This window comes from Lasioglossum baleicum, chromosome 6, assembly GCF_051020765.1.
Source record: "Lasioglossum baleicum chromosome 6, iyLasBale1, whole genome shotgun sequence".
In the NCBI taxonomy this organism is placed as follows: domain Eukaryota; kingdom Metazoa; phylum Arthropoda; class Insecta; order Hymenoptera; family Halictidae; genus Lasioglossum; species Lasioglossum baleicum.
The window spans coordinates 12,240,532-12,265,583 of NC_134934.1; the positions used below are offsets into that span (position 1 = coordinate 12,240,532).

The following is a 25,052-nucleotide window of genomic DNA, read 5'->3' on the forward strand; positions in this document are numbered from 1 at the left end:
GGTCCGGCAACTCATTTCCCGCATACTGACGGCGGTCGATTTTCCACATATTGCAACCCTTAGCCTTTCGTAGACAAAGCATACAGGTAGAATAATTAATAAAAATTCTAGAGTATTTGCACTCGTTCAACAGTTCTTTTCGAGACAGAGAGATAATTGATTTCGAACGAACAATATCGCGTTCCCGTTTAATGGAAAGCTTCATTCCTCGTTTCCCATTTCATTTTCGTTCATTAAAACGGTGCTCCACGGCCGCTGGTTTTCGACAGCTCCAAGGAGACAAGTTTTCTTATTTATTCCCCGTAAAGAGTCCGCCACGCAATAAACACGTCGTCAAGGGAAATTACGATTATTCTCCGGCTTTTTGTGCCGGCGCTCTGTTGAACAATGCCCGATGAAAGTCTCGGCCGAGGTCGAGGACGATGGAACTTTCTTTCTGCGTCCGGAACTTAGGAATGATCGTGGGCGAGAGAGACGTTGTGTTGGTCAAATTTTCTGAATACATTCCTCGTTCCCTGCAATTATTTCTCGCTCGGTACATTAAACATCCCATAATTCAATGAAGAATAACACATTAATCACGCTGGAGAAGAGAAAATTCATTTCGATGTTATTCTGCGCGAAGACGACGTCACCACAACCAAAAAGTGTTCATAACTTGTTTTGCTCTTGATGTACGTTCTTAATTGCTCGTTCTTTTAATAATTTCTGACCAGTCGTTTTGGCGCGGTGGGTTCCTCGACGAGGAAAAGAGCAAGAAAGAAAAAAGAAGTTACGCGACTGGAGCACGCGCGTCAGGATCGTAAGCCCGGTTTATCGGTGCTTTAACCTCGCCGGGTTCTCTCCGTGTGCGGCAACAACCACCTGGCTTATCTGCGTTCGGGTTTCTGGCGTCTGAAAGCGGGATCTGTCACGGCTCGTAAAAGAAGGAAAAGAAAAAAAGAAGAATTAAGAGAGAAAGAGGCTTTAGCCCGAAGACCAGAGGCCGAGAATCGAGCAGCGTAAAACTGGAAACACGTCGGAATGCCGCGCCAGGACGACGACGGCCCTGTAAAATTGAACCAGCGCGGCGCGGCGAGGCGCGCGGCACGGTGAATGCAATTAAAACCGTGTTCACCGTGTGACACGCAATTAGACCCGAATTCATGACTGTCTCGTGTGCACGCGACGCTTCCCCCGATTTTTCTTCGGATTTTCCATCGACGTCGAACCCATGATGCTATTTTATTTTGTCGTGGGGGAGCCGGACGAGATCCATTTGTAACGTCCAGATAGGAGATCCTCTTTTTCCCTTTCTTTTTCAACCATAAAACGCCGCTCCTCGCTGCATGATGGGCGATATTTGTTCTTCCGATCAAGCAATTTTTACTTCCATTTTGTACAATTCTACTTTTAACTTAAATTTTGCTAAACTTTAATATTTTAGTTAGCTTTTAAAGAGATACATTAAAACAATAGTAAACACGATATAATTTGGGGTCGCTGATCACGAATTTATTGTTACATTAACATTTTAATTAACCGTTCGTTAAGGAAAAATTAAATTTTTATTAAAAAATGAATTTTTTATATTTATATAAGAATATAAACGGTTTTCTCTATCTATGAACATTTGTTTAAAGTGGCCCCTACACGATCAATAATATTGTCAATATTCGCGTCAATATTAACGGAGGACCATATTCATCGTCTAGGAGCGTATTGAAGCATCCTATCAATATTGGCGGATATTGATAGAAAATTATATTTTCTGTCAATATTGAAGAACCGTTTGAACGTCTAGGTTTAGTTCTAAAAATCCAATATTTTTAGAACAAAATCGGCAAACGAATGTAAGTCAGTGCAATCTTTTTGCATACTAAGTCCACAATGATAAAAATCACCTATAATGCGGTACCGCGTTCTCGCTTGTAAATGTTAGATTTACATGTCATTACGTGTGTTTAATAATATTCATAAGATCAGGATAAAGATCGTTCGCCGTAAGGTCAAAGTTTTCGAAATTTTAAGGTTACTGAATATATTTTAAAGGGAATTTTTATATTATTCCGACGCTAGCTTTAAGCGAGATAACAGCGGCCAACCGGATTATTATAAATCATGCGGATCCTATCTCGAATAATTCAATGAGCGTCTGAATCGTTGTTCAAGATGTTTCTATGTCCAACTATAAATACATTTAATAGAAAAACAATAATCTGCAACGAGAATAAATGATATTTTTATGGAATTATTGTCACGAAGAGTTTCCAAGTCAATTAAAAGATATCAAGAGTAAACATTCAGTTTATAAAAATATAGCGATCCAACTAATACAAAATGAATAAAATCTCAAGGAATCTTGTATTCCTTCGACCGTGTCCAAAAATTGCAAATTTCATGAAACAAAACTCTAGGGACTAGCAATACATAGGTTCACGTATCGAGCCAATTGCAGAACCGCTGAACCAATTGTTCGCGATCGGCCTGAGTGAACTTTCGAGTTTCAATTTTATTTGATCGGTTCGGAGCGGAATCACGGTCCGGATAGTTCGCCATTACCGTTCCCGAGTTAATTAACAGCGTTCGTCGGGCGATATCGTTCGTTTGACGGTGGCAGCGCAGAAGAAAATCGTTGCGGACAGGATTGCGCCTCGTGGACCAAAAACGGAAAAGTCATTGTTTAAATCGATCGGATAATGTGCTGCAATCATACTATAAATGATCACAATTTATTCTCTGTTCATATTTCTGTTCATTCCTACATTATGTATCTAACAAATCTTGGATCGTTGAAGGTATTAGTAAAAAGAACAGTCGGCCTTACAGTTTAGAATACTGAAAATTGTAGTTAAATGTTTGCATTGCGTTAAAGAATCGTGGCATATTTTCTGTGCACGAGAATTCCGTTCGTTACGTATCTTTATTACGAAGATAACAAAGTTTATGTATATTTATCTGGAAATCGGGCTTCGGCGAGACGATAGACACGCGATCCAGAGGAAACCAGATACGAGACGTGACTGGTGGAAGGCGTCGCATAAAAACCGGGCAATTAGGACGTTTCTAACTATAATGGGACGGCCCCGATCGAATCGATCCGCGGCCGGATCAGGTTGGCGTGTTAGATAGGAATTAGTAATGAATGCGACCGCGTTGTCGGGAATTAATGACGGAAGACGGTCGAGAGAACTGGCCGGGGGCTGAATTTATCGAAACTAATGAAATTCCTGGAATTGCGGGACTGCTCGCCGATTACGGCCCCGGCTCCCGTGAAAATGATAATTACTCTTCGGCCAGTTATTGCGGACGGGATTCCATGGCGAGTAACCCCGAAGAACGCGAGACTAGGAGAGAGGGAGAGAGAGACCAGAAGAGAACGAAAAAGGAAAATGAAACCGATGAAGTCAATTACAACGGATTCCTCGGCACGACGAAATCGAAGGTAATGACATTAACCCGTTCTCGCTCGGATTTAAGTTTGACCCCGGCACTCATTATTTCCGACGGCGCGTGCAGCCCTCAGCGAAGCTTCGTTATCTTGAGGAATTTTCTTTCGTGATCGGGGACAAGCAAGACATAGATACACAGACTTTGGTAACGCATCTTGTGCTTGCGGCTTGCAAAGATAACGAGCAGTTTCGCGAATAAAAATTTTGTTGGGAGATAATTACGATGTTGGGAACACGCAAACGCTTCTCTTTGCTCGATGCCAGTTCTGTAATTGGAATTTTGCTTTCCTGACGGACCTTTCTCGGTTTTTCTGGAATCCCGCGAAAGGATTTCCTGTTTTCTATCTGCTGGTGTGTGCGGCGGTTCTTCTTTTAACATCAATCCACAGTGAGTGCTTCGATTATTTTGTTGTACTCGGTTTTTATTGAACCAATTACTTGGAAATATGGGAACGACTATTTTGATGAATTTTATATTTAGATTGCTGTTGGCAAGTGACTTTTTATAGACCATCGTTCACACACACAGAGGACGAAAATAATTAACAATAAAACAGTGGAACTACAATTTAACTTGTTCAGCGACACTGACCATTTTTAACGAACTCGTTTCTTCAAACTAGAGAAATTATTTGTGGGAATATTTATTCAAATGTAGAGTATAAAAGGAGACAGAAAAATTATTTTATTTGGTAGCCCGTCTGAAAAAGACTCTCCCCCGAACGACTTGTTCAATTTCAACCAAAAATAGTCACTTGTCCGCTGCAATCTTCAAAATGAACCCAACAAAGCTTCCAATTATTGCTTTTTCCTCGTCTCGACCAAAACACGCCCAATCCGTTGAGCGCATCAGCAAAACCAGTGGTACAACTCAATGCCGGGGTCGCGCGGTCCCGGTAATTTATCGCCGTCTCGCGCGAGAAGAATGATCGGTCGCGTTTTTCTCACGGCGAGACACTTATAAATCAACTTCAAAGAAGAAGAAATCTTCACGACGAGGACCATGAATAATCTCTGGTGACGGGGAACGATCGAATCCGACAAAGGTCTCGCGCGACGAACGGATACCCGGAGTACACGGGGTTGAAAAATCCCATAAAGGGCGGAGAGCGCGCGCGACCGTCCCTTCGCTCGATTAACATTTTTCGATTAAAAGCCCATTAGGTCGGCGTCACGCTACTCGGCCCGGGAGGAAGAGGTTAGATTAGGGAATAATACGATCAGGCCGTTCGATTGAATTTCCATTCAGAGCGCACGGTAATTCCTCTTCCTCCGTCTTCGGTCCGCGCGCCCGCATTGTACGCCTGTTCCCGAGTCCACAAGTGGTTGAAGGAAACGAACCGAGCGATCCTCGTTCCACCATTCCTTTTTTTAACCACCTCTTCCCCGTCGCCGGCGAATTCCCTCCCCCTTTTTCTACATTTCGTTCCAAAGGCGTCCAAAATGACGTCTGAACGCCGTCATGATTCACATACTTCACGTTAGGACCTTTAGAAGTTGAGTTCTTTTTATATGTATGTAGAAACTATCGAACAACTTATTGCACAAAGTTAAACAATGAAACGAAAGGAAGATTTTATGAAGTCCATTCGTAGTCTATGTTTAGGAGGGTTTCGCATCGATATGAGGTGGAATCATTTTGGACACGTGGAACACTTCTTGTTTTATTTATAAGCCGCGATACCTTGAAAATGTTCGAAAATATTCCTCACGTATTTTTTTAGAATCATTCATATTCAAGGGGTGAAAGCAGCCCCCAAAGTTGGGGTAGAAAACCGTGTCTGATCGCTTATCTCAGGAACCATTAATTCTCGAGCAGAACTTTAGATATACGACTGGTCTGGTATTCGATACCGAATTCGAAAAACTTTAGTCGCGAAATGCGGGAGGCGAGAACGTATTTTACAAACTCTTGTCATAAAATCGTTACTAAATCCTACTAAAAACATTCAAGAAATTTTTATGTTACATCCATGAAACTGTATCATCCATGACAAAGAGTTTCAATCAGCCGACTAATAACGAAAATAATTAACGTGATCCATCCTGTATACTTTTTTGTATAGTAGATACCGATTAAATCCGCAATGTATTGACGTTTTTTTTAAAAAAAAGTGTGTCTCACCGCTCTTGCTCCTCGCGTCGACAATTTTTTCGAGTCTGATCTAAATTGGAGGCGGCCACTTGGCTAACAGGGCTTGTTAGTATGGCACAATAACATGTCACAAGTTGTTCAGTGATATCAATTCATCAATTCGCGCGATTCTCGTGTCAGTTCCATCCCCAGGCGAAGGGGTCCGAGGAAAATCCGTCGAGAGGACGGTCCGCTGAGGAAAGAAGGCTACGGCAATCGAGATTGAGGGATCGGCAACGAACAAGAATGACTGCGAAGGATACACGAGTATGTTTCGCCTTATTACTCCGTACCCTGGAGATAGAGAGTGAGAGAGTGAGAGAGAGGGAGGGAGGGAGAGAGCGAGAGAGAGAGAATGCGGAAGCAGAGCCTGACGCAATTTTCGAAATGGAGTCGCGAACACCCAGGCCGCTCCGGAGGATTGCATTAGTCTGTGGCTCGCGAATTAAGGGCAATTTCATTTTTCCTTCTTTTTTTCCTTCCCTCCTTCGGTTCCGTTGAGTGCATGCTATTGGACGAATGATAGGTCTCACGGGAAGGATGCGGCTTTGGTAATAGAAACTGTGAGAGGGGCAGTGTCTTACGGTGAAAGGAAAAGAATTAAGAATGATCAGCGAATTTTTCTACATCTTGGGAAAATCTTTTTCTAGAACCTTCCTCGACTGACCTCGCACTTTGCGATTGCACGATGCTCCTCTAGTGAAGCGGTTTCAATGGTAAGTTTTACAAAAATTACTGTTTTCTTAACCTTTGTGCATTGTACACGTTTGCAGTTTGAGAATTAATTTTGATCAAATGTGATTTCTATAACACAATAAAAAGATCGCTGCAATCTCGAATGAAAATTCAGACCACTGCCGCGTTCTATACAAAGTGGAATTACAATTTGGAAAGTCGCGCAAGTATTCAAACAACCGCACGCTCGCGCGCTATCCGATTTCATTATACTGCAACGCAAAGTGTCCCCGTGATTGTCTACAAGTCCTTTGTACACGGTTTCAGCGATAAGAAGAAAACTTCGCCCCGCTAAACAGAACGATATATTTTTGCTGGGAAATTTTACTCGGCGATGTAAGTTCCAGCAGAATTCGCGCGCTTCCCCTCCGGCGAGAGACGCTCGTTACGCAAAAAAGTTCGAATAACTCCGGGCACCGGAAGTCATTACAACGTTTCTTCTGCCGGTGATTCCCCCGGTTCACCGTAACCAACTTTTAATTTTATTCGGGAATATCTGTCCCCTTGATTATCCCTGGCGAGAATTCTTTCTCCACCGTCAACTGTGAAAAGTCATTTACATTTTGTTCCTTTTTGCGAACCCCAAAACTTTCGGATCGTTTGCGACCAGGGGATAGTTATGCGGAATTTCGAAAGAAGTATACTTCAATTCGAAAATAATTTTCTTGATTCGAAACTTCTTGATGTTAAATCTACCAAGCAAAGAGTGCTTTCTTAGATCGTGTAGTTCTACTATCTTTTTGTGACCCCGCCAAACACAGAAAAGACAGCGCAGAACGAGTACATTTTCATCTGTCTATTGTATTTTACAATCGACTTGAACAATTTTGCAGAAAGATCCACAGTGTTCTCATCACTAAATTGATAAAGCAGATGTTTCAGTAAAATTAGAAATGTATCTTGTAAAAATTATCGTATCCTGCTGTATTAATCCAACAAAAAGTTCTGCAACAAAATCTAGACATCTCGCTTTGTTCATTAAGAATACATACTTTAATCCTTCCACGGGAACGGGTAAGGGAAAATTGTTAATTTAAATAGCCTTCGTTGGAGTCAACTTTACGCTCCATTTTCCCCTTTAAACGGCCGGACTTTCATTGATATATTTTTTCTAGCCTAGCAAAAGCAAAACAAAGGTCGTTGTTTATTAGCCTTGATATCATAATTAGTTCATTTGCCAGTCATGATTTTTCTATTAAACATGCACTTCGTCCGTTGAATAAAAGTGGTGTAATTTTTAATTTTGAACGACACTGCAGACGAGTATACAATATCCAAGCATTATTCTCCGTGCGTGTGCGCGCGTTAAATACGCGATAGAATCACGGGGCCTCATAAAAATCTTGATACGAACGCGTTTCCCGCGGTTATGACGCGCTCTTAAACGGTGAATTTTCAACGAGAACGGTCAAACACGGAGGGCAATAAAAGTATTCTAACGAGACGCGTTTCTACGGTCCGCTAATCATGACGCTCGTAAAATGCGCGATGCATTTCCCACGAACGGTATGCGCGGCTCGCGATCTTCACCGTCGACTGAAACCGCTGATAGTCGCTGCCATATCGGAAATACTAACGCCGCGACGCGTTATACGGAAACAGAAGGGAGCTTCGTAAATTTAAACTTCCAGTATAGTCGTATTTTAACCGTGCGTAACACGGGTCAAAAATATTCGTGCTATTGCTCAGCTGAGACGAGTTCTACAACCCTCGCTCTGGAAATTCTTAACATTTCCATGGGATATTCTCGACGGTTTATCGCAGTCATTTACAGGAGATTAAATTTCGTTGAATTTTAATCAGTGAATTTGAATAAATTTACCTCAATTAAATCTGCTTAGGCGTGCTGTGCTTCGTGCAAGCAACGCCGAGTTAAATAGGAGCGAGAATCGCACGTGGCGCTGATATATCAATTTGTCAAACCGTGCTACGTTAGATAATCGAGTCAAATATTAATGGAAATATTTGTCTCATTCACGGTACACATCTCCAATATAAATCAAATAAATTATCTTTTCCAATCAGACTGAAATAGATCGATAGTGAAACAGACGTTTTAAAAATAAGAACTTCCTCGAGATTGTTAACCGAGATGTGAATGTGAAAATGTTTATATAAAACTAAAATAGCAAACTTTTTGTTAAACATGACCTTTTATAATATTATCTTAAAGGACACGACGATTGAGTTTTGTTATAAATAAAATTATTAGGTTGACGGGAAAGTATTCGAAAGTTACTGTCTCATTTAAACAATTATATAATGTCACTTATTTTCTAACTTATTCTACAGTTCGGAAAGCTCTTTGTGATAAAGAGCAATGCTAACAAACAGTGAAACTTAAAATACAATGTAATGTTAGTTTTTAACAGAGCTGAGATACAATTATTTTCCCATTGTTCGTTAGTAAATCAAAGTCAACGTATAGAATATAAAAAAAAAGATCTCAGAATCATTGAACGTACAAGATGCCAACAAATAGATTAAATTAACCAGCACGAAATCCCCAAAGAAGAACCCTCCTACCTGTGACACCGCGGGTCGACGTGTAGCAACCTCATCCCGTCGCAGTGGACAGAACGGACTCCCTCATGGGTGCTCGCGATTCCTTTTTCCCATCACTCTCGTGCACCTGGTATCACATGTCACAGGTGACCACCGTGTACGCGGCGAGCACAATGTTCACACGCGCACCACCGATCATCCGCGAGCACAATGATCGCGAGGATCGCATCGAAGATCCTTCGCGGTCACGAGGACACCCCGCGAAAGAGAGAGAAAGAGATGAACCACGGTTCACCACACGAGTCCTTGGCCGGCTTCCAAGTACTCGCCGACTGCTATCGAATTGTTTTGCACACGGTCACCGCCACAAGTGGTTGCGTCCTGTCAGCGCTGACACCGCTGCGTTGTCTCACGAAAGACACGAGACCGCCAGGTAAACATATCCCGCGAGATTCTGTAGATCTCGGAATTAGCCCACCTGTCTCAATCTCAAATCTCGATGGACACCACCCATCGTGCCAACTGGAAATCGAAGCGGCCTGGTCGCTGACTAGGCCAGCTGGACCCTCAATCCACAGGACTAGGTCCTGGCGGTAGTGTCCTGTAGCGGGATCGATCTCTCGGAGGTAAACAGACCGTAGTTTGGAACAGGTGATCCTCAACGGAGACTGTCAACACGCGGTTATCCCGTGAATCATCACTAGCCTCGATCCCGAGGACTCGAGGAGCCTCTAAGACCCTCCAGCACGATTCCTTCGCTTGACGTACAGGACTATGATACACTGGTTCGATCGTCGATCAGGATACCGCAGTGATTCCTCGATCACCGACCCATTCTGGACTTCGAAGACACTTTTCAGCCCACTTTCAACGGTTCAGATGGAGTTCTTGTTTAGGGGTTGTGGTCTTTACTAATTAGAGGATCCTGGTGAGACGACGGTGTGACACGAGAAGGACACGCTCGCCAGGCAGCTACTCGGGCTGCCTCTCTATTTGACAGGCTATTGACTGTCATGCACCCAGCGTCGCATCGTCGGAACTACAACCACTGGCACCACGCCTGCGTCTCAGGAAACGCTGAATGGTGTCGGGACGCCGCGCCGGCTGTCCACGGGGTTGCCACGGCGCAAGTCGCCACGCTCCGTTTCAACGAGACCACGAGCGGGGACAGCGCGACTTTTGACTCGTTTCTACCGTCGAACTTTGGGATTTTTTGTTGCCGGAGCAGTAGAGAGGAAGGATTTTTCTGGGGACCGTCGATTTTCGTCGTCAGCTATTTCGTTGCAATGGAAGATTGTTGTGTCTTGAGGCTCATACAGAAAGGTCGTGTTTTGATTGGACTTTGGACTTCTTTCTAATGTCGAACCTTGAGATTTCTCGTTGTCGGAGCAGTGCAGGGGAACTTTTAGGTCGGTTTTGGTTGCTGCGAGATTTTTTGTCGCAACGGATGGTTATTATTAGGGGTGTGCGAGAACCCGATGATCGGGACGAGTCGAGAAGAGGTCGAGTCGGGTCGGGACGGGTCGGGTTCCCGAAAATTTCGAGAATATGACATAAGACACTCTTGAAAAGAATTCGTGATGGACAACATTCTTTCAATTTCGAAAACATCTAGAATAAAAAATCCGAAACTATGAATGTATTCATTAAACCGAATATAAATGATTACTGGGTTCTCAAAATTTTCGGGAATCCCGATAAATTCGAGAATCTCGAAATTTTCGGGTACCCGTCCCGATCCCGAAAAAATTTCGTGTTCCCGACCCGACCCGATATTTCGGGTTCTCGCACACCCCTAGTTAAATATTATGTTTCGGATTTCTTGGAGAGAGGATTCTTGTGTTTTGATTGCTGTCGAGGTAAGAGTCATATGATTGTTTTTATTTTTGGTATAGAGGTGCAGGAGGGCTGTTAAAGAACGGTGGTTTTGAAGAAACGGTTCCCCTATTTTGAAAATGTTGTGAAAAATGTCTGCATTTAAAAATTTTTAAAGTAGTGCACAGGAAGAATTTTTTAAAAAGAGAAGTGTTGAATCTCCGAGGTGCTAGGTATTTTGTTAATGATGAAATTCCTTGAGATTTTTGAGTATTGCTGTTTATTAAGTGTTGAAATTAATTTTTGTTTGTCACACAATTCCCTTTGCCACGACAATAAAGTAAAACATATTTTAGATTACACTACAATAGTTTATCTAGCTGTGTTTGAAGTATCTAAAGATTGCAGCCTGTTAAAAAATGAGGAAAATCCTTTGAGTGCAGTTCTCAATGAAGTTAGGTAAGCTTCAGGAAATTAGTTTCGAGCCGTGTAAGAAAGTTTTAACGAACTATCAGGTTTTCGTAAGTCTCGGAATTTTTGTGTTTGACTTTGTCAAGTTATAGTGTAAAGCTTGATCATTTCGCTGATATTTTATATTTTCTAATTTTTAGTCAGATCAGATTACGTTTGACTGGGCAAGACGAATAATCAAGAAAACAAGGTAATGCATTTATGATATAGTAATTACAACGTGCGATCTTGAAAATATTTATTCTTGAGATGAAACTTTGATAGAACGTAAGTCTGTATAAAGTTTGATGGAACTTCGGTATCCTGAAAGTTTAATGCAACAAAATTTCTCTGCAGAAATATCTTGTGCATTTCTTTGGCATAATAGGGAAATGCTACTTCCAAAAAATGAAATGGTAATAAATTCTTAACAGAGTATATAGAGAAATATTGTACGATTCAATTACCTCCATAAATATGGAAAGTTGGATATCATCTACAGCATCTGTGTCGACCGTCGGTAAATTATGGACACATGCGGCGCGAAATTCGAAAAGAAATCAATAATTCCCGCGTCGGCGCGGAATTCAAATCTTCTTCAAAGGAAATTAAAACGATTCCTTTTCACACTTCAAACTTCTTACAAATGCATCGCATATCACTCACCAGTTTGCGTACTACTGTCGAAAACGGTGCTCGACGTCTCCACTGTCATCGACGCGAACGTGCCATCTGTAATTTGCGCCGAGCTGTCTCTACGGCCTCTAAATCGCTGCACCTGATCACAAAAATAAAACAAAAATGTTTAAGTATTACTGTGGCTTCTGCTTGTCATCCCACTTAACGTGGAACACTATCGGATAGAGCATAAAGGCAACACGTTCATAATTTTCGTTGGTTTCGGTAGGACCAGTGAAAATTGTTGGAAACTCACCACCTCGTCGCTCTGCGAGCTCTGTTTCCGGAAGTTCCGACACCGAATCATCTCCTCGGTGGTGCTCTGTCGCCTAAACCCACGAGCCATCATAATTTCGTCCGTCACCGACTGTCTTCTCACGATCGGAGCCTGTTGGATACTCGATTGTCGAGCGCAAGGACTCGGCTCTCTCGAAGAGCAAGACGACGCATCCGGCGATCTAAGACCAAAAATCGATGATCAGCCACGAACAATTGAATCTCGGAGAGACACCGACTCGAGGCGAACCTCAAAACACTTAGAACAGATAGTGTGACGACACTCAGAAGCTAGTCAGTAATTACTGGACTCCCTCTATCGACTCTAATCGGTGAATGTTGCGGATGATGGTTCGAACGCTTCTACCTCACAATTCAAAGACTGGAATTTCGAAAAGTTGATTTAAAATATAAATTTTAGATCGTGTGCAAAATATTTTTTCGCATACTTGTGCGATAATAACCGAGTACAAATATTATTTGTATGTACTTCATTTTTGTCTTTAGAATTCTTTTTGGGGGATGTACAATTCTACCCTTTTTGTTTTATTTTTGGTCGAATTATAAAGCTACAAGGTTTGACGAAATGCAGACTTTTTAAAAGTGATTTAGTTGGGAATAATTCTATTAGGTGTGTGCAATTCTACTTTCTTTACATAGTATACTGTATGTTTGTTCTTGGTAGAATTGTATACGTATACTACACTAATGAATTATTCTATTGGGTATGTGCAATTCAATCTTCTTTCTAAACTATTTCTGTTCCTGGTAGAATTACAAGTTACATATTCGACGAAATGATCTTAAGGTGACAGTATGCTAGTTGTGGACAATTCTATTAGGACTGTGCACTTCTATTTTCCTGCTAGGTATTCAATTTTGGTCTCTGACAGCACAAAGGGGAATAGAAAACTGTCTAAATGATTACAGTTTAGTCATTCGTTTACTGGATCAGGAAAAAAAACAACTATCTATCTATGAGTCGAAAATTGAGGTGGTTCATGTGAATCGTAAACTCGTGCGACTGATCGTGTGTTCGCGACTGGAACTCGTGCATTATTGCTTGTTAACAACAACCGAACGAGCCTTAGCTGTTAACTTTTAAGTGAGCCTTACCGGCGAGTCCTACTAGCAGACCTGGGACGAAACACATTAGTTTCATACCGTGAAACATTCTGTTCGTCTCTTACACACGTGACTCAAAAGGAATCATATGTCATTTGAACATTTTCTGCCCTTGCTATCGATTAATTTAATTGTTTCGTCAATTCTTTTCAAATCGCTTAATAGGAACGTATGCTACTGTCCATAAGTTACATTACTGTAACTATTTATAATTCTCAGATTGCAGATGTTGTACTTTTATAACATATACGATTTACTAGTAAAATATGAGAAATAAAATACCTTATTTTTCGCGTACCTTATGGACAGTAGGGTGTACACATTTCCCAATCGAATATTTTTTTCGCCAGGCAACTATACAAAATTCTGTGTAGTTCCACAGTCAGAATTGGGCAGATTTGTATCAGTGGAGCAACGTTATCTTGCACCACGTTGAAAAATCGATGGAAAACAGGTACCTGGGTGGCCGGCTGGCCAGGGAAGCGGACTGCCTCCTGAGATCCCTTTTATCGACGTTCCTGTCGGGGCTCAGATGGCTCTTGGAGTCGCGTCGCCTCGGATAAGAGGCGGAATCCGGGCTCAGGGAGTCTCTTCGAGCCCTTCGTCCTTCGAGGAACAAAAAAAGGCTCTCTAAATCTCCTCTGACACTCAACGAAATACTCGAAACATCGCATGCAAGTGAAAGATAGGGAAGAAAGTGGAGACAGACTTAGTAGGGTGAAGAATGTTATTTTCATAGATAGGTATATCTGAGTAGATTCTTTATTTTTTTCTCGTTTATATCCGATGGTCATGATATGCAATTGCGATTGCATAGGTGTACCTCCTTCGTCGGGATCCGGTGATAATGTCGGCTGACTCCCACGTCGTCCTACAGGTAGCATCGATTCGTCTATCGCCGCAGACTGGCGTATCAATCTTGCTGTTTTGCTCGCGTAACCCTCCTTCCCCTTGTAATAACACTGAAACAGAAGCAATCTACTGTAATTGGTATGTCTTAGCTGCGCTGCTGCTGTTTCTAGCTACGTTCTGCCATTGGATTGCAATTCTGAACATCTCTGGCAGTATGGTAATTATTTTTCTCGGCGCTCAGGTTCGATCAATTTCTACACTAAATGAATATAGCTTGAGGGGCATGAAACGTTATAGTCCGGGTTCGAACCAAATAACGCTTCCGATTCGGGTTTGAATCTGCAAAGATGCCAAATGCTATTTTATTGGAGGAAAACAAAGGTATTTGGCATCTTTGCAGATTCAAACCCGAATCGGAAGCGTTATTTGGTTCGAACCCGGACTATAACGTCTCATGCCCCTCAAGCTATATTCATTTAGTGTAGAAATTGATCGAACCTGAGCGCCGAGAAAAATAATTACCATTCTTTCAAATAGTGCGATCGCGAAAAATACCTCCTTTATCTCTGGCAGTGTTGGGCAATAAATAAATTTATTTAAATAAATAATTATTTAAATAAAAATTTAAATAACAAGTTATTTCTTATTTGGATATTCAAATAAACAGCAAAAATAATTATTTATTATTTGAGCAAGTCGTTATTTACAAATACAATTTCAATTATTATTTGTCAATACAAATAATAAATTGAATTGTATTTTTTTTATAGGCAGCTAGGCCCTCCGGACGAGCCCGACCACTGGCGGTATACCTGAAAAGGTTGCTATAGCAAACAGAAAACCTGCACGTGTTCGTTGTATACATATACAAAATACAAGAAATAAGGGAAGACCAAAAACTATTTATTTGATTTCCACCTCAATCCAAATAATACATAATCTTTCATTTACAAATAAGAAATAATAATTTATTTATTATTTAATTACTTATTATTTAAAATCAAAATTTCCCAACACTGATCTCTGGCGAGTACAACATGTGGTCAATGACTTCTCGACAACTAATGTTTTGTGATGAACTTTACGAATACGTGGCGTACTAAATAAACAATTTATCAAGCATAATTCTCAACATTGACAACATTTTTACCGTATTTTTACCAGTATAAATCGTGCGATGTACATTTTCCTGGATCTTAGAAAGAGTATACAAAATTCCGAAACTCTCTACAAGTTTTACTAGCACGAGACCAAGGAACTAAAAACTCGTCAATAGTCTACCTGAGTAGTCGAGTCCCTCCTGGTGTTGATCAAGGGATGCGTGGGCGTGTTGACGTTCGGAGATCCGACGGGGCTAGATCCGCCGGAAGTCGAGGTCCCCGGAAGTGGAAGGCTTCTGCCGACTGTCGGAGAGATCGGCGGGGGTGTCACCGATGACATCACGATTGCTGGAGGAGTGATCGACGCGTCCAGATTTAGGTGAGTCAATGTGGTCGACGTGGCCGTCGTGGTCGTCATCTTTGTTTCGACGGTCCTTGTGATGGTCGCCTTGACCTCGATCGTCGACGTTGTGGTGGTAGTAGTCGTGGTCGTTGGTGTGACCGTTTTGCTTTCAATCATCATACTCGGATGGGGCTTCTCGATGCTGCTCGACCGGTCACCTTTGTCGAACGAGCTTCTGTGTTCCAGGTGTTCCCTGTCACGAACAATGTGAGTAATTGAGATCCATAGAAGACTCAACAATTCTTATCTTAAAGCTATATCTGAAGAACACAACAATAAATTGATATAATAGACATTTTTATAATTACGAAAATCACAAAAATTACAGAAAGTGTCACACACTATCAATATGATGAGAACCAAGAAACTCGAACACGTTAAAAAAAAATGTGACGTAAAAGACTATCTTAAAGTTGCTTGTAAAAATTGAAATTACACGAACTCGAGTATGGGTACAGAGTTTTCAGAGCCACCCGTTAGATGACTGTTCTTACGTAGAACAGAGAAGATTCTTATCGACGACAATTGGGTTAATATGACCTGTAGGAATGAGTCTGAGTCGACGACGGGCCATTATGCAAATTATACGTGAAATGAACGGCGTGCAGCGAATTGTTAGTCAATCATTATGTACCTAATAGCGTTGCTGCCAGTGCTATCGGTGCTAGAGGCACTCGGTCTTTGATCGAGTCTGTCATATTTCGAAGGCGTGATAATGGTGCCGTCCATTGACTGTTGTGATTGTCTGCGTCTGTGATGCCGGCAGGTATGCTTCCGTTCACCTGGACTAGGAGTTTGCCCGGTGACGATGGAGTCCCTCCTGGATCTTGAACTATCCCCTGAACTCTGTCGAGAATTTCTCCATTCCGTGGTCTCTGCAACAAACCCAGAATTATTAAATATTTTTCCCTTCTTTTTTTTATCTTAATCATTTCATTTATGTTTGTACCGAGCCATTTATTTCGGTCTACTTACTGACCCAATTTTGCTTACAATATCAATATGTTACATTTCTATATATTCGTTGAAGATGTAAAATCACGAATAAGACAAAATTGCTTACACCAATATATATATAAATGACACAGCGAATAAAATATCAGCTGAAGATTGTGTAACTATTTCTAAGGAACGTATAAAGGGGACTGTCGTAACTACCAAAGGGCTACTACCATCAAATAAATCATTATTTGTCATTACTAGTCATTACAATTCTTTGTCATTACAATGCAACGAAACGGTCGTTTAGCAACTTACCGTGCCGAGGCGTGGGCGAAATAACTTTTGGCGGTAGCTGCACCTGCGGTGTCGAGTCCCGCTTGTTCCACAGTCTCGCGAAGTCATTCCTCAACTCGCTGATCGTCGACTCTCTTCTCGATTTTGTAGACGCCTGGCTCCTGATCCCACTGTCCACCGAGCTCTCTCTTCGTTTCGCATCCGCCGACTGTCTCGACCGTGGCACCGATTTCGTAATATCAGCGAGCGTTTCGCGACGCGAGAGCTTGTTCCCGCGACTTTTCCCAGAACCACCGCCGCCCCAATCCCTCAGAAGGTCCGACAGCTGGGCGAAACTGGACCGTCGACGATGCTGATTTTTCGGCGGCTCGTGGGTCTCATTCGGCGGCGAGATCTGCGTCCCTGAGTCGCGTCTTCCGGTTCCTGATCGAACACCGGTGAGAAATCTTATTTTTTTGTCTTTTCATAGAATTTCGAATTTTTGTGTATCTCAATTCACTCGTATCTCATTCGTGAATATTCAATTAACACGTGTATCTTGTGCATTTATTTCGTGGATTCACTATATGTATGCATTTACGCGTAAGTATTTGCTTCATGTATTTAATACGTACATTTATATGTGAGTATTTATTTGATTATATTTAATTATTTGTGAGTATTCATTTGATATATTTAATTATTTGTGTGCATTTATTTGATATATTTAATATGTCTGTTTATTTGTATTCATTTGATACATTCAATGCGTGTATTAATTTGCGAGTATTTCCTTCATATTTTTAATAATACATGCATTCATCTGGCAGTATTTATTTTATAGATTTAATACATGCACTTTAATGAGGAGTTCGATTCAATTTCGAATTAGAACATTCAAAATTACCTTTGAAAAAATTCCATAAAATTTATTTCATTCATATGCCTTTTCGAAATGAAAATTATTCTAATAAATAGATCGAATAATAAAAACAATAAGAGAATGTAACACTGGAGGGGAGACCAACGAAACTCATCGGAAAAATGTCTGAAACGGCGAGAAACAAGAAAGAAATACTACAAGAGACGAAGTTAAAAAGTGAAATTAACGGGAAATAAATATTGCAAGGGGAAGATCGTGCAAATGAACGGAAGATAAATATCACAAGAAATCAAAAGAGAGAAAGAGAGATAGAGAAAGAGAGAACTCTTACCGAGTCGTTGCTTCAAAGTGGACTCCTCCACCTGTTCCCGCATAAGGTCGTCCCAGCCATTTCCTCCTTGCCATACCAGCCCCACCTGATGGGTTAGGATCGGCAGGTTGCACACGAAGCAGATCGATGACATGGTCCTGTAAAACGAAAATGCTCGGTCTTGATCCCGGTAATTGTTAAATGATCGTCGACTCGATCGACGCGTTCGATAAATGGTAAATCTTTTTAGGAAAGAGTCGGTGCAATTTGTTGAACAATATGGTTACGGTGAAACCAGGCCATGCCAACGCTAGCTTGTGAAAAGTAACATCATTCATCGAAGTCGTGGTTTCTTCGCTAGATCATTCTACTGTTATAGAAATACTTAACTACGGTTCGTTCGCATGCTCGCCGAGATGCAAATCGGGCGTCCCGTTCGTCGACGGACGCTTGTCCGAGAAATTAATGAGAGAGAGGATAAAGCAGGGCTCGATAAAAGAGGTCTGTTCGTTCTTTTCCACGCTTAGTCTCGTTCTTCTTCGATTTTTGCGTCGCTGGACTTCCTAGCAGCCATTAATTTACAGCAACAATCTGCAGATCTCGCAAAATATCTCACCATTAATCGCGTTGAAAAATTATTTCATTTATTCTAACCTCGACGAACACTGCTTCTTTGAAATTGGTTTCTGTGAGCACGGAAATCTCTACACTCGTAACAGAGAAGTGAGTTAAATCTAGAAATTTGATTTTTTAAATACAATTATAACATAGAATATGGAATCATTTTAAATCTGTCAAATGGAGGTATAGAAAATGTAATAATTTTAAGTATTTTTGAATAGCTTGATTAAAAAGAGGTTTTCTGGTAAAAATGTGGCTGCCGCGAAACCCGGTCGCACAAAATTCGAAGAATCAAGTCAGGACTACCTCACGCGCAGAGCAAGTTACGAATAGACTCCTTCCATACAAAACTACGTTTAACAATTCTACGGCGAGTGAACAGTACAGTAACGAAGTGTTACCACTTGTCAGCCGGTTCGAGACCTCTGTCCGGTACTGTATGCTTATGTACAGGATGCTGATGCTGATCAGAGCCATAAGGGAATCGAGTTCGCACGAAAAGTTAACGAGAAAACTTCGTGTAATATACTCCTCGCGAATGCTCACCGTTTCCTATTCTCCGAGTGCCTACGAAGTTGGAATATTGAGTTCTGTTCGTCCTTTATCATACGTATATACAATTCCCATTGTGGGACTTCATTTTTCAAATTACGTGCTTCTGTGGAACTGTGTGAACACGTTGGACGTCATCGAATTAGCTGGTTAAATGGGTAGCAAATTGTAATTGTAATTCTATTCTATTCGCTGTATGCAATTCGACCAAAAAGTACTCGGACTAAATTCTTTTTTCGGAGAAGCGGAATGCTAATATTTTCGCTTGTTCAATCCATTTGACACTGGGCTTACACGTAAAAATATGACGCGTCTATTTTTAATTTACGAGTATTGATATTTCTTTGGCTATTTATTATTTTAAAAAATGGGTGTCAACCGCGTTATACGAGAGTCTACTGTAGTCACATCAAGTTCAGCAAGGCAATTAATCATTAAGCTTAAGAAGTCCGACTATTCTTCAGTCAATTAACCGAAAAATAAGTAAGAGAATCATTCTGTAATGTCCATGCAGAGGTTTTTTCGGTAGTTCGGGTTTTCTGTTGGAAAAGCGACTAGATCATCATCAGCTTCCTGTACGTTGATAACAGCCAAAGTTACTCTACGGATTATAGCATATAAATCATGATCAAAGACTGCGGGATGGGAACCGGAGGGTGGAAATCAGATTCCTCCCTTGCGTCCATCGGTTTCGGCCCGACGAAACCACGCTTCGCAGCTGCCGATGCGTGGGTGCGCGTCACAACGACGTACACGACGGCACAAACGATCACTAAACGAAGGCAAACATACTCTCGGGCAAGGTTTATGCGCTAAGGACACAGGCGACGCAGGTGTGGTTACAGAGCTGCCGGAAACGTGCTCGAGCGAGCCTTCGATCAGCCTCATTCTCAAAAGCAAGTGGATGCAAGTGAAACAACTCCGTATCGTACACACGTGTACTCGTGTAACTGTGCGCCGCGTGCGGGGCGCCATGAAGATCCTGGATCCTTGATCTGGATCGTTCCACCCGCAAAACTCATGCCAACGTCCCCAGTAAATCGTTCTTCCACGAAACTTTGCGGTCCATTATCTGAATTGTAATATGGTACATCACATTCACATTTCTATTTTTATCTTACACTCTCATCACATTTTACATTTTTTACAAGTTCCAAATTCATTATTCTCCTTTGTAGGCATCATGTTTTGTAAATTTTAGTCGATTTAATCTACTGATAGAATTTCTTGGACCGTAAACAAATTTGTATAAAAATCTATTAAAAATCTGTCACTATTTAATTCAATATGCACACTTTCCTGAAATTGACGGAATCGTGAAATAAAGCAAAGTTTCGTCGGGAGAATATTTTTTCTGCCGTTCGTCACGAATCTTGCGCGTCGAATCGGCGAGATGCGCCCCGTACGCGGCCATTGTAGAGCAAGGAAGAAAAAAAGAGATAGAAATAGAGCCGCATGTCTGTCCTCGTAATTCAGCGTATAAGAAAATTCTCTTTGCAATATTTAATTTAGCGTTTCGACCTGAAATGTCGAAGTCTGGGGCTCTGCAACGACATCGCATGGCAAGGGACTGGCCGACCTGCAAAAGATACACACACACAAAACGTTTTTTCCGGCCAGATGCATCAAGCCGAGATAAAAATGTGGTGAGAGTTGTTGTGGAGGATGTCGGTTCCTGGAAATTGCCCCGGGTCCTGGAAATTGCACCCTGATCGCCCCATGGGCCAACGCGTCGGTCTTCGATTATCTATCGATTACTGTTTAACCAGCCTCGAATCGTTCGGTCACGCGTTCCCGATTGTTCTGCCGTGAAATTCGACTCTTTTCCGAAGTGCATTGTGTTTTCAATTTTCGTGTATCTCGATTTTTCAATCACGGAATGATCAATTTTTGCTGCGGGAAAACGAATTTGAAATTTCCTCGTATCCCGATTTCGCTGCAATAGTGTTTTCACGTCGAGAGTTCTCCGCGTTTCCGTAATAAATTTTCAGTTCGCACGTTGAAAGCACGGAGCTTCCAGACTGTAAATCTGAATTCCTGCGTTCGTAGATTTCAATTTTTCAGACGGATCTCAATTTCCGCATCGCGAGTTCTTAAACGCGTCCGTCCCGAATTTGTAATTTCTAAGTTCCGAGCAGTGATTTAAGAACTTCTGCACAGAGAAGTCTCGATGTTTAAGTCGGGAGATAACAATTTTTCATCGAAAGTTTTTAGCTTCCAGCGGGTCCCCAATTTGTGCGAGAAATATTATATTCTTGTCGAGAGTTCATAATCTAGCGTAACGTTCGAAACTTCTACAGTTGTAAATAGAGAATTTTCGATCGTGGTACCGGAAGTTTACACAGTAGGTATCAACGATACAAACCGAAAGTGTTGTTTGTCTTTTACTTTAGTCTTTTCACTGGTTTCTTTTTCCCTATTTTATCGCTTAACTCCTTGCCTACAACATAATTACTTGCCGGAGCTCGAACGATAAACTTCTCGTTTAATGAAGTTTAACGCTCGACGGGGGTGGGTTACTTTAATCCGCAACTTTGCAACCCTTGGCGGGTGGAACGGGATGCCGTTCGGTGTCGTGGAATGTGAGCACGGTAAATATTTGCGGAATTAAACGCGGGAAACATTTAACCTTCGGGATCATTTTTCTAATCGTGATGGAACGCTTTCGATGTGACAGAAAATCTGCGAATTTTTCTCGACGCAATGTAATACTTTCATCCCCGTGCGATTTTACACGAAATTTTTGCTCGATCATTCTTCAAGAATTATTTAACAGTTATTTAAAAATATTTTGTGATTTACTAGAAATTATTCAAAGACTATTCGGAAGGAGCATAGAACATACGCGTATAAAAATCCTAAAAATATAAAAAACTTTACTCCTAGAGAGGAACTATAATTACAGCCGAATACGCTTCTGAAGATGCGAGTCACCATCATTCTCTTCATCCTTTGACGAGTCCACCCGGCTCCGAAAAATTCATCGTTTCCCAGCGCGCGTGGAACACGCAAAAATTTCACCAGCGAATTCCAATATCACTGGACCGAGAGTAATACTTCGAGGTGAAATACAATATTTCATTTCGCGGTGGTCCGAGCATGAAACGTTAATAAAGGTGGGATGTCCTTTGCGCGTCTGGGCGCAGCGTTTTGTTAACCCAACGCCTTTTATACTCCATTCGTCATACTTCATCAGAACTGCGTCTACGCCAAGAAACAATATCGCATGATACTTTCGAGGAATTCACAATACGAGGAATACAATACACACAAATTCGGGTGACGCAAATTCCAAGTAAAATTTCGGATTTTGTTCAAATTTAAATATGTTGTAGTCTTTAGTGACCTATGAACAAATCTCAAAGGATTTTTCGATATCTTAAAAATTGTTGATTTTACTAGAACTAGAATTAGAAGACTTTACTAGAACTGCTTATAGTGAAAACATAGGAGTATCCACTCAAGATGTTGTTATTTGAAAAAAATGTTTCTTCACCACTTATTTTGCAATCGTTTTAAACAAATGCCGTGTTTTCATGGTGGGCCACTTCTTAAGTAGTCCCCTTCAGTAGTCCCCTCCAAGTGTCCCCTTTACGGACCTCTGAGTAAATAGATGGACATTTCAAAATTGACGAAATTAAAATTATTTGAAGTGAATGCTGCACGGAAAGATATTTTGAATTTAGATAATTTTTAATTGCTTTATTAATTATACGAGTTATATCGCGTAATCGGTTTTTGCGATGAAATGTTTTATGACAGCGCCAAGTACGAGTATACTCGTAACGTGTATATTCGTAGCTGGCGCCTAAACACAAACTTCGACCTAACTCGTTGTTGGCAGCGAACGTGTTAATTGATTCTTTAAATTCTGTTGTCTTCGAATAAAATTAAAAATTGTTCATTTGTTACTTATTTAGTAGTTTTTCAGATAATTTAAATCACCGATGTCTTTGGTTATAAATTTCTCTGTATTTCTTCAAGTATTCATAATATGAAGAATAAATGTTGAGTAAAAATGAATAAATTTTTTGTGTAGATACTCTTATGTTTTCACTATAAGCTCCTAAAATCTCATTGTCCTCGGCTTGCCAGTTCAGCTATTATAATTTAATGGAAAAAATGTTGACGCTATATTTTACACGTCTGTAAAACCAACAACTTTTAAGATCTCGAAAAATTCTTTGAGATACCTTTATATATCATCACAGATTACAACATATCGAAATTTGATCAAAATCCGGAACAGTAGTCCGAGAAGTATCCTGAAGCAATGGGTCGACAAACGCATGGCTCTGCGTCTGGATTGCCTCGGAAGCAGTGGATCAAAAAACGCTTGCGTTTGGATCTGGCGCAACGTTCAGAGGTCTCGAAGCGAAAATACAAACGCAAACGTGTGCGTCGAACACACATCGTACATCGATCGACGCACGTGTTTGACTTTGGGCGAAGCTCTTTCGCTTTTCTTCGCAAGTGAAATACAAGGAAAGATACCAAATCGCATCATAGGAACGCAAACTTGTGCGTCCAGAGGCACAGCAGAGAGCTACGACGAATGGAGTATGGATAACAAAACGCTGCGTTCAAACGCGCAAAGGAGATCCCAGCTTAAGGATGTTCTGGAGGTATATAAAAACGCAACAAAATTTTTGAAAATTTGACAAGATATAATTCGTACTAAATTAATGCAATTACCAAAGTTTGGATTCGATTCACTGCACCGTTTAAGAATTATAGCAACTTAAAGTTTGCAGATTTTAACACGTCTTCTTATGGAGAATTCATAAAATTCCACTTGAAACCCTATTTAAACCTTGAAGAAACGCAACTAGAAACTCCAGTTTTTTTTATACGTAGTAAAAATTATGTAATTAATTATGTTCAAAATTTATTAGGATTCTCTGAACAGTTACAGAGCAAAGATATTATAAACTGTTACAAAACGTCAAATTTATCGTGTTGTCTCTCACTAGCATGGAAACGCGACAAGGGTAGACCACAGAGGGTACAGTATTCGCAAAAGTTTAATGCAAAATATACTCATGAATGGCTTGCATTGCCATGTATTGATCGATTTCGAATTTCTTGTACTTTTGTCTCCCATTGTACCTCCACAACATCCTTAAAGACGGTAGACTAGTTAGCGTCCCGCTGTCTGACGAGATTCGAATTCATCGCGAATGTTGCGCGACGGCCCGGGACGAATAACATTCATAATGTGACACGAATTATTCGCGGGTCAGTCGCCGCGCTGAATATCGAGCGATTTATGCAAATAGTGATTTCATTAGGTAGCTGCATATGAGGTGTTCGACTTGTGACAATGACATAAAGCGAACATAACTTTTTCCTAAATAGATATCCCATTCCAAATCAGACATTTCATATGGAACAACCAAATAATCGATTCCCGTGAGACATCGACGATGTAAACGATCGTCTTCATGGGCCACGTATACGCGTGGGCCGAGAGTATAATCTTCGCGAAATTAATTTAATGCGGTTCGCCCCGTGACGTTAATCGCGTGCCACGCCGCGTGACGCGTCCCGAAATACGAAATTATCCGGGGCAAAAGGCAGCCGGCTGACCGAGTAACCGTTCTCCGAGGGGGAAACCGTCTGCCAGGCTGCTTTTAAATCCATTCCTATGCTAATTCGACCAGCCATCGACGGCCTCGGTAACAGGAGCCAGCTGATAAAGCAGCTAGATTGAAATCATTTGATAATTGATCCCACGGAACGGGGTGAATCTGCTTACAACGCCCGGCGGGTGCTGTGTCCGCTAAAATGGCAGCAGGAAGTTTGCGTTTGAAAAGTGCCATTAATGCGACGCGCCACTTCAACCTATGTTGGCCGCAGATAGCGGAAACCTTGAATAGGGATAACGAAACCTTCTACATAGCACCCTCTGTGGGCCTGGAGGCCAGATAAGGTCTTCGGGATCGCGCTTTGTCCGCAAATTGCACG

The 25,052-nt window shown here is 41.3% G+C and overlaps 1 protein-coding gene across 5 annotated transcripts in view; it reads right to left on the reverse strand.

Annotated features, from left to right (window-relative positions):
• Positions 1-25,052, reverse strand: part of Rsh (Rap GTPase activating protein radish) — a 153,528-nt gene that overhangs the window by 22,607 nt on the left and 105,869 nt on the right. For 2 of the 5 annotated variants that reach the window (XM_076425973.1, XM_076425972.1), the window contains exons 2-10: positions 17,934-18,070; positions 16,762-17,163; positions 16,139-16,379; positions 15,283-15,697; positions 13,973-14,111; positions 13,608-13,755; positions 13,141-13,161; positions 12,005-12,206; positions 11,737-11,848 (exon numbers count right to left, since the gene is read on the reverse strand). In XM_076425973.1, the coding sequence (XP_076282088.1) occupies positions 11,737-11,848; positions 12,005-12,206; positions 13,141-13,161; positions 13,608-13,755; positions 13,973-14,111; positions 15,283-15,697; positions 16,139-16,379; positions 16,762-17,163; positions 17,934-18,070 (1,817 nt within the window). Of the gene's footprint in view, positions 1-11,736; positions 11,849-12,004; positions 12,207-13,140; positions 13,162-13,607; positions 13,756-13,972; positions 14,112-15,282; positions 15,698-16,138; positions 16,380-16,761; positions 17,164-17,933; positions 18,071-20,021; positions 20,158-20,606; positions 20,665-25,052 lie in introns of all 5 variants that reach the window. The other 3 variants (XM_076425976.1, XM_076425975.1, XM_076425974.1) reach the window with 3 other exon arrangements.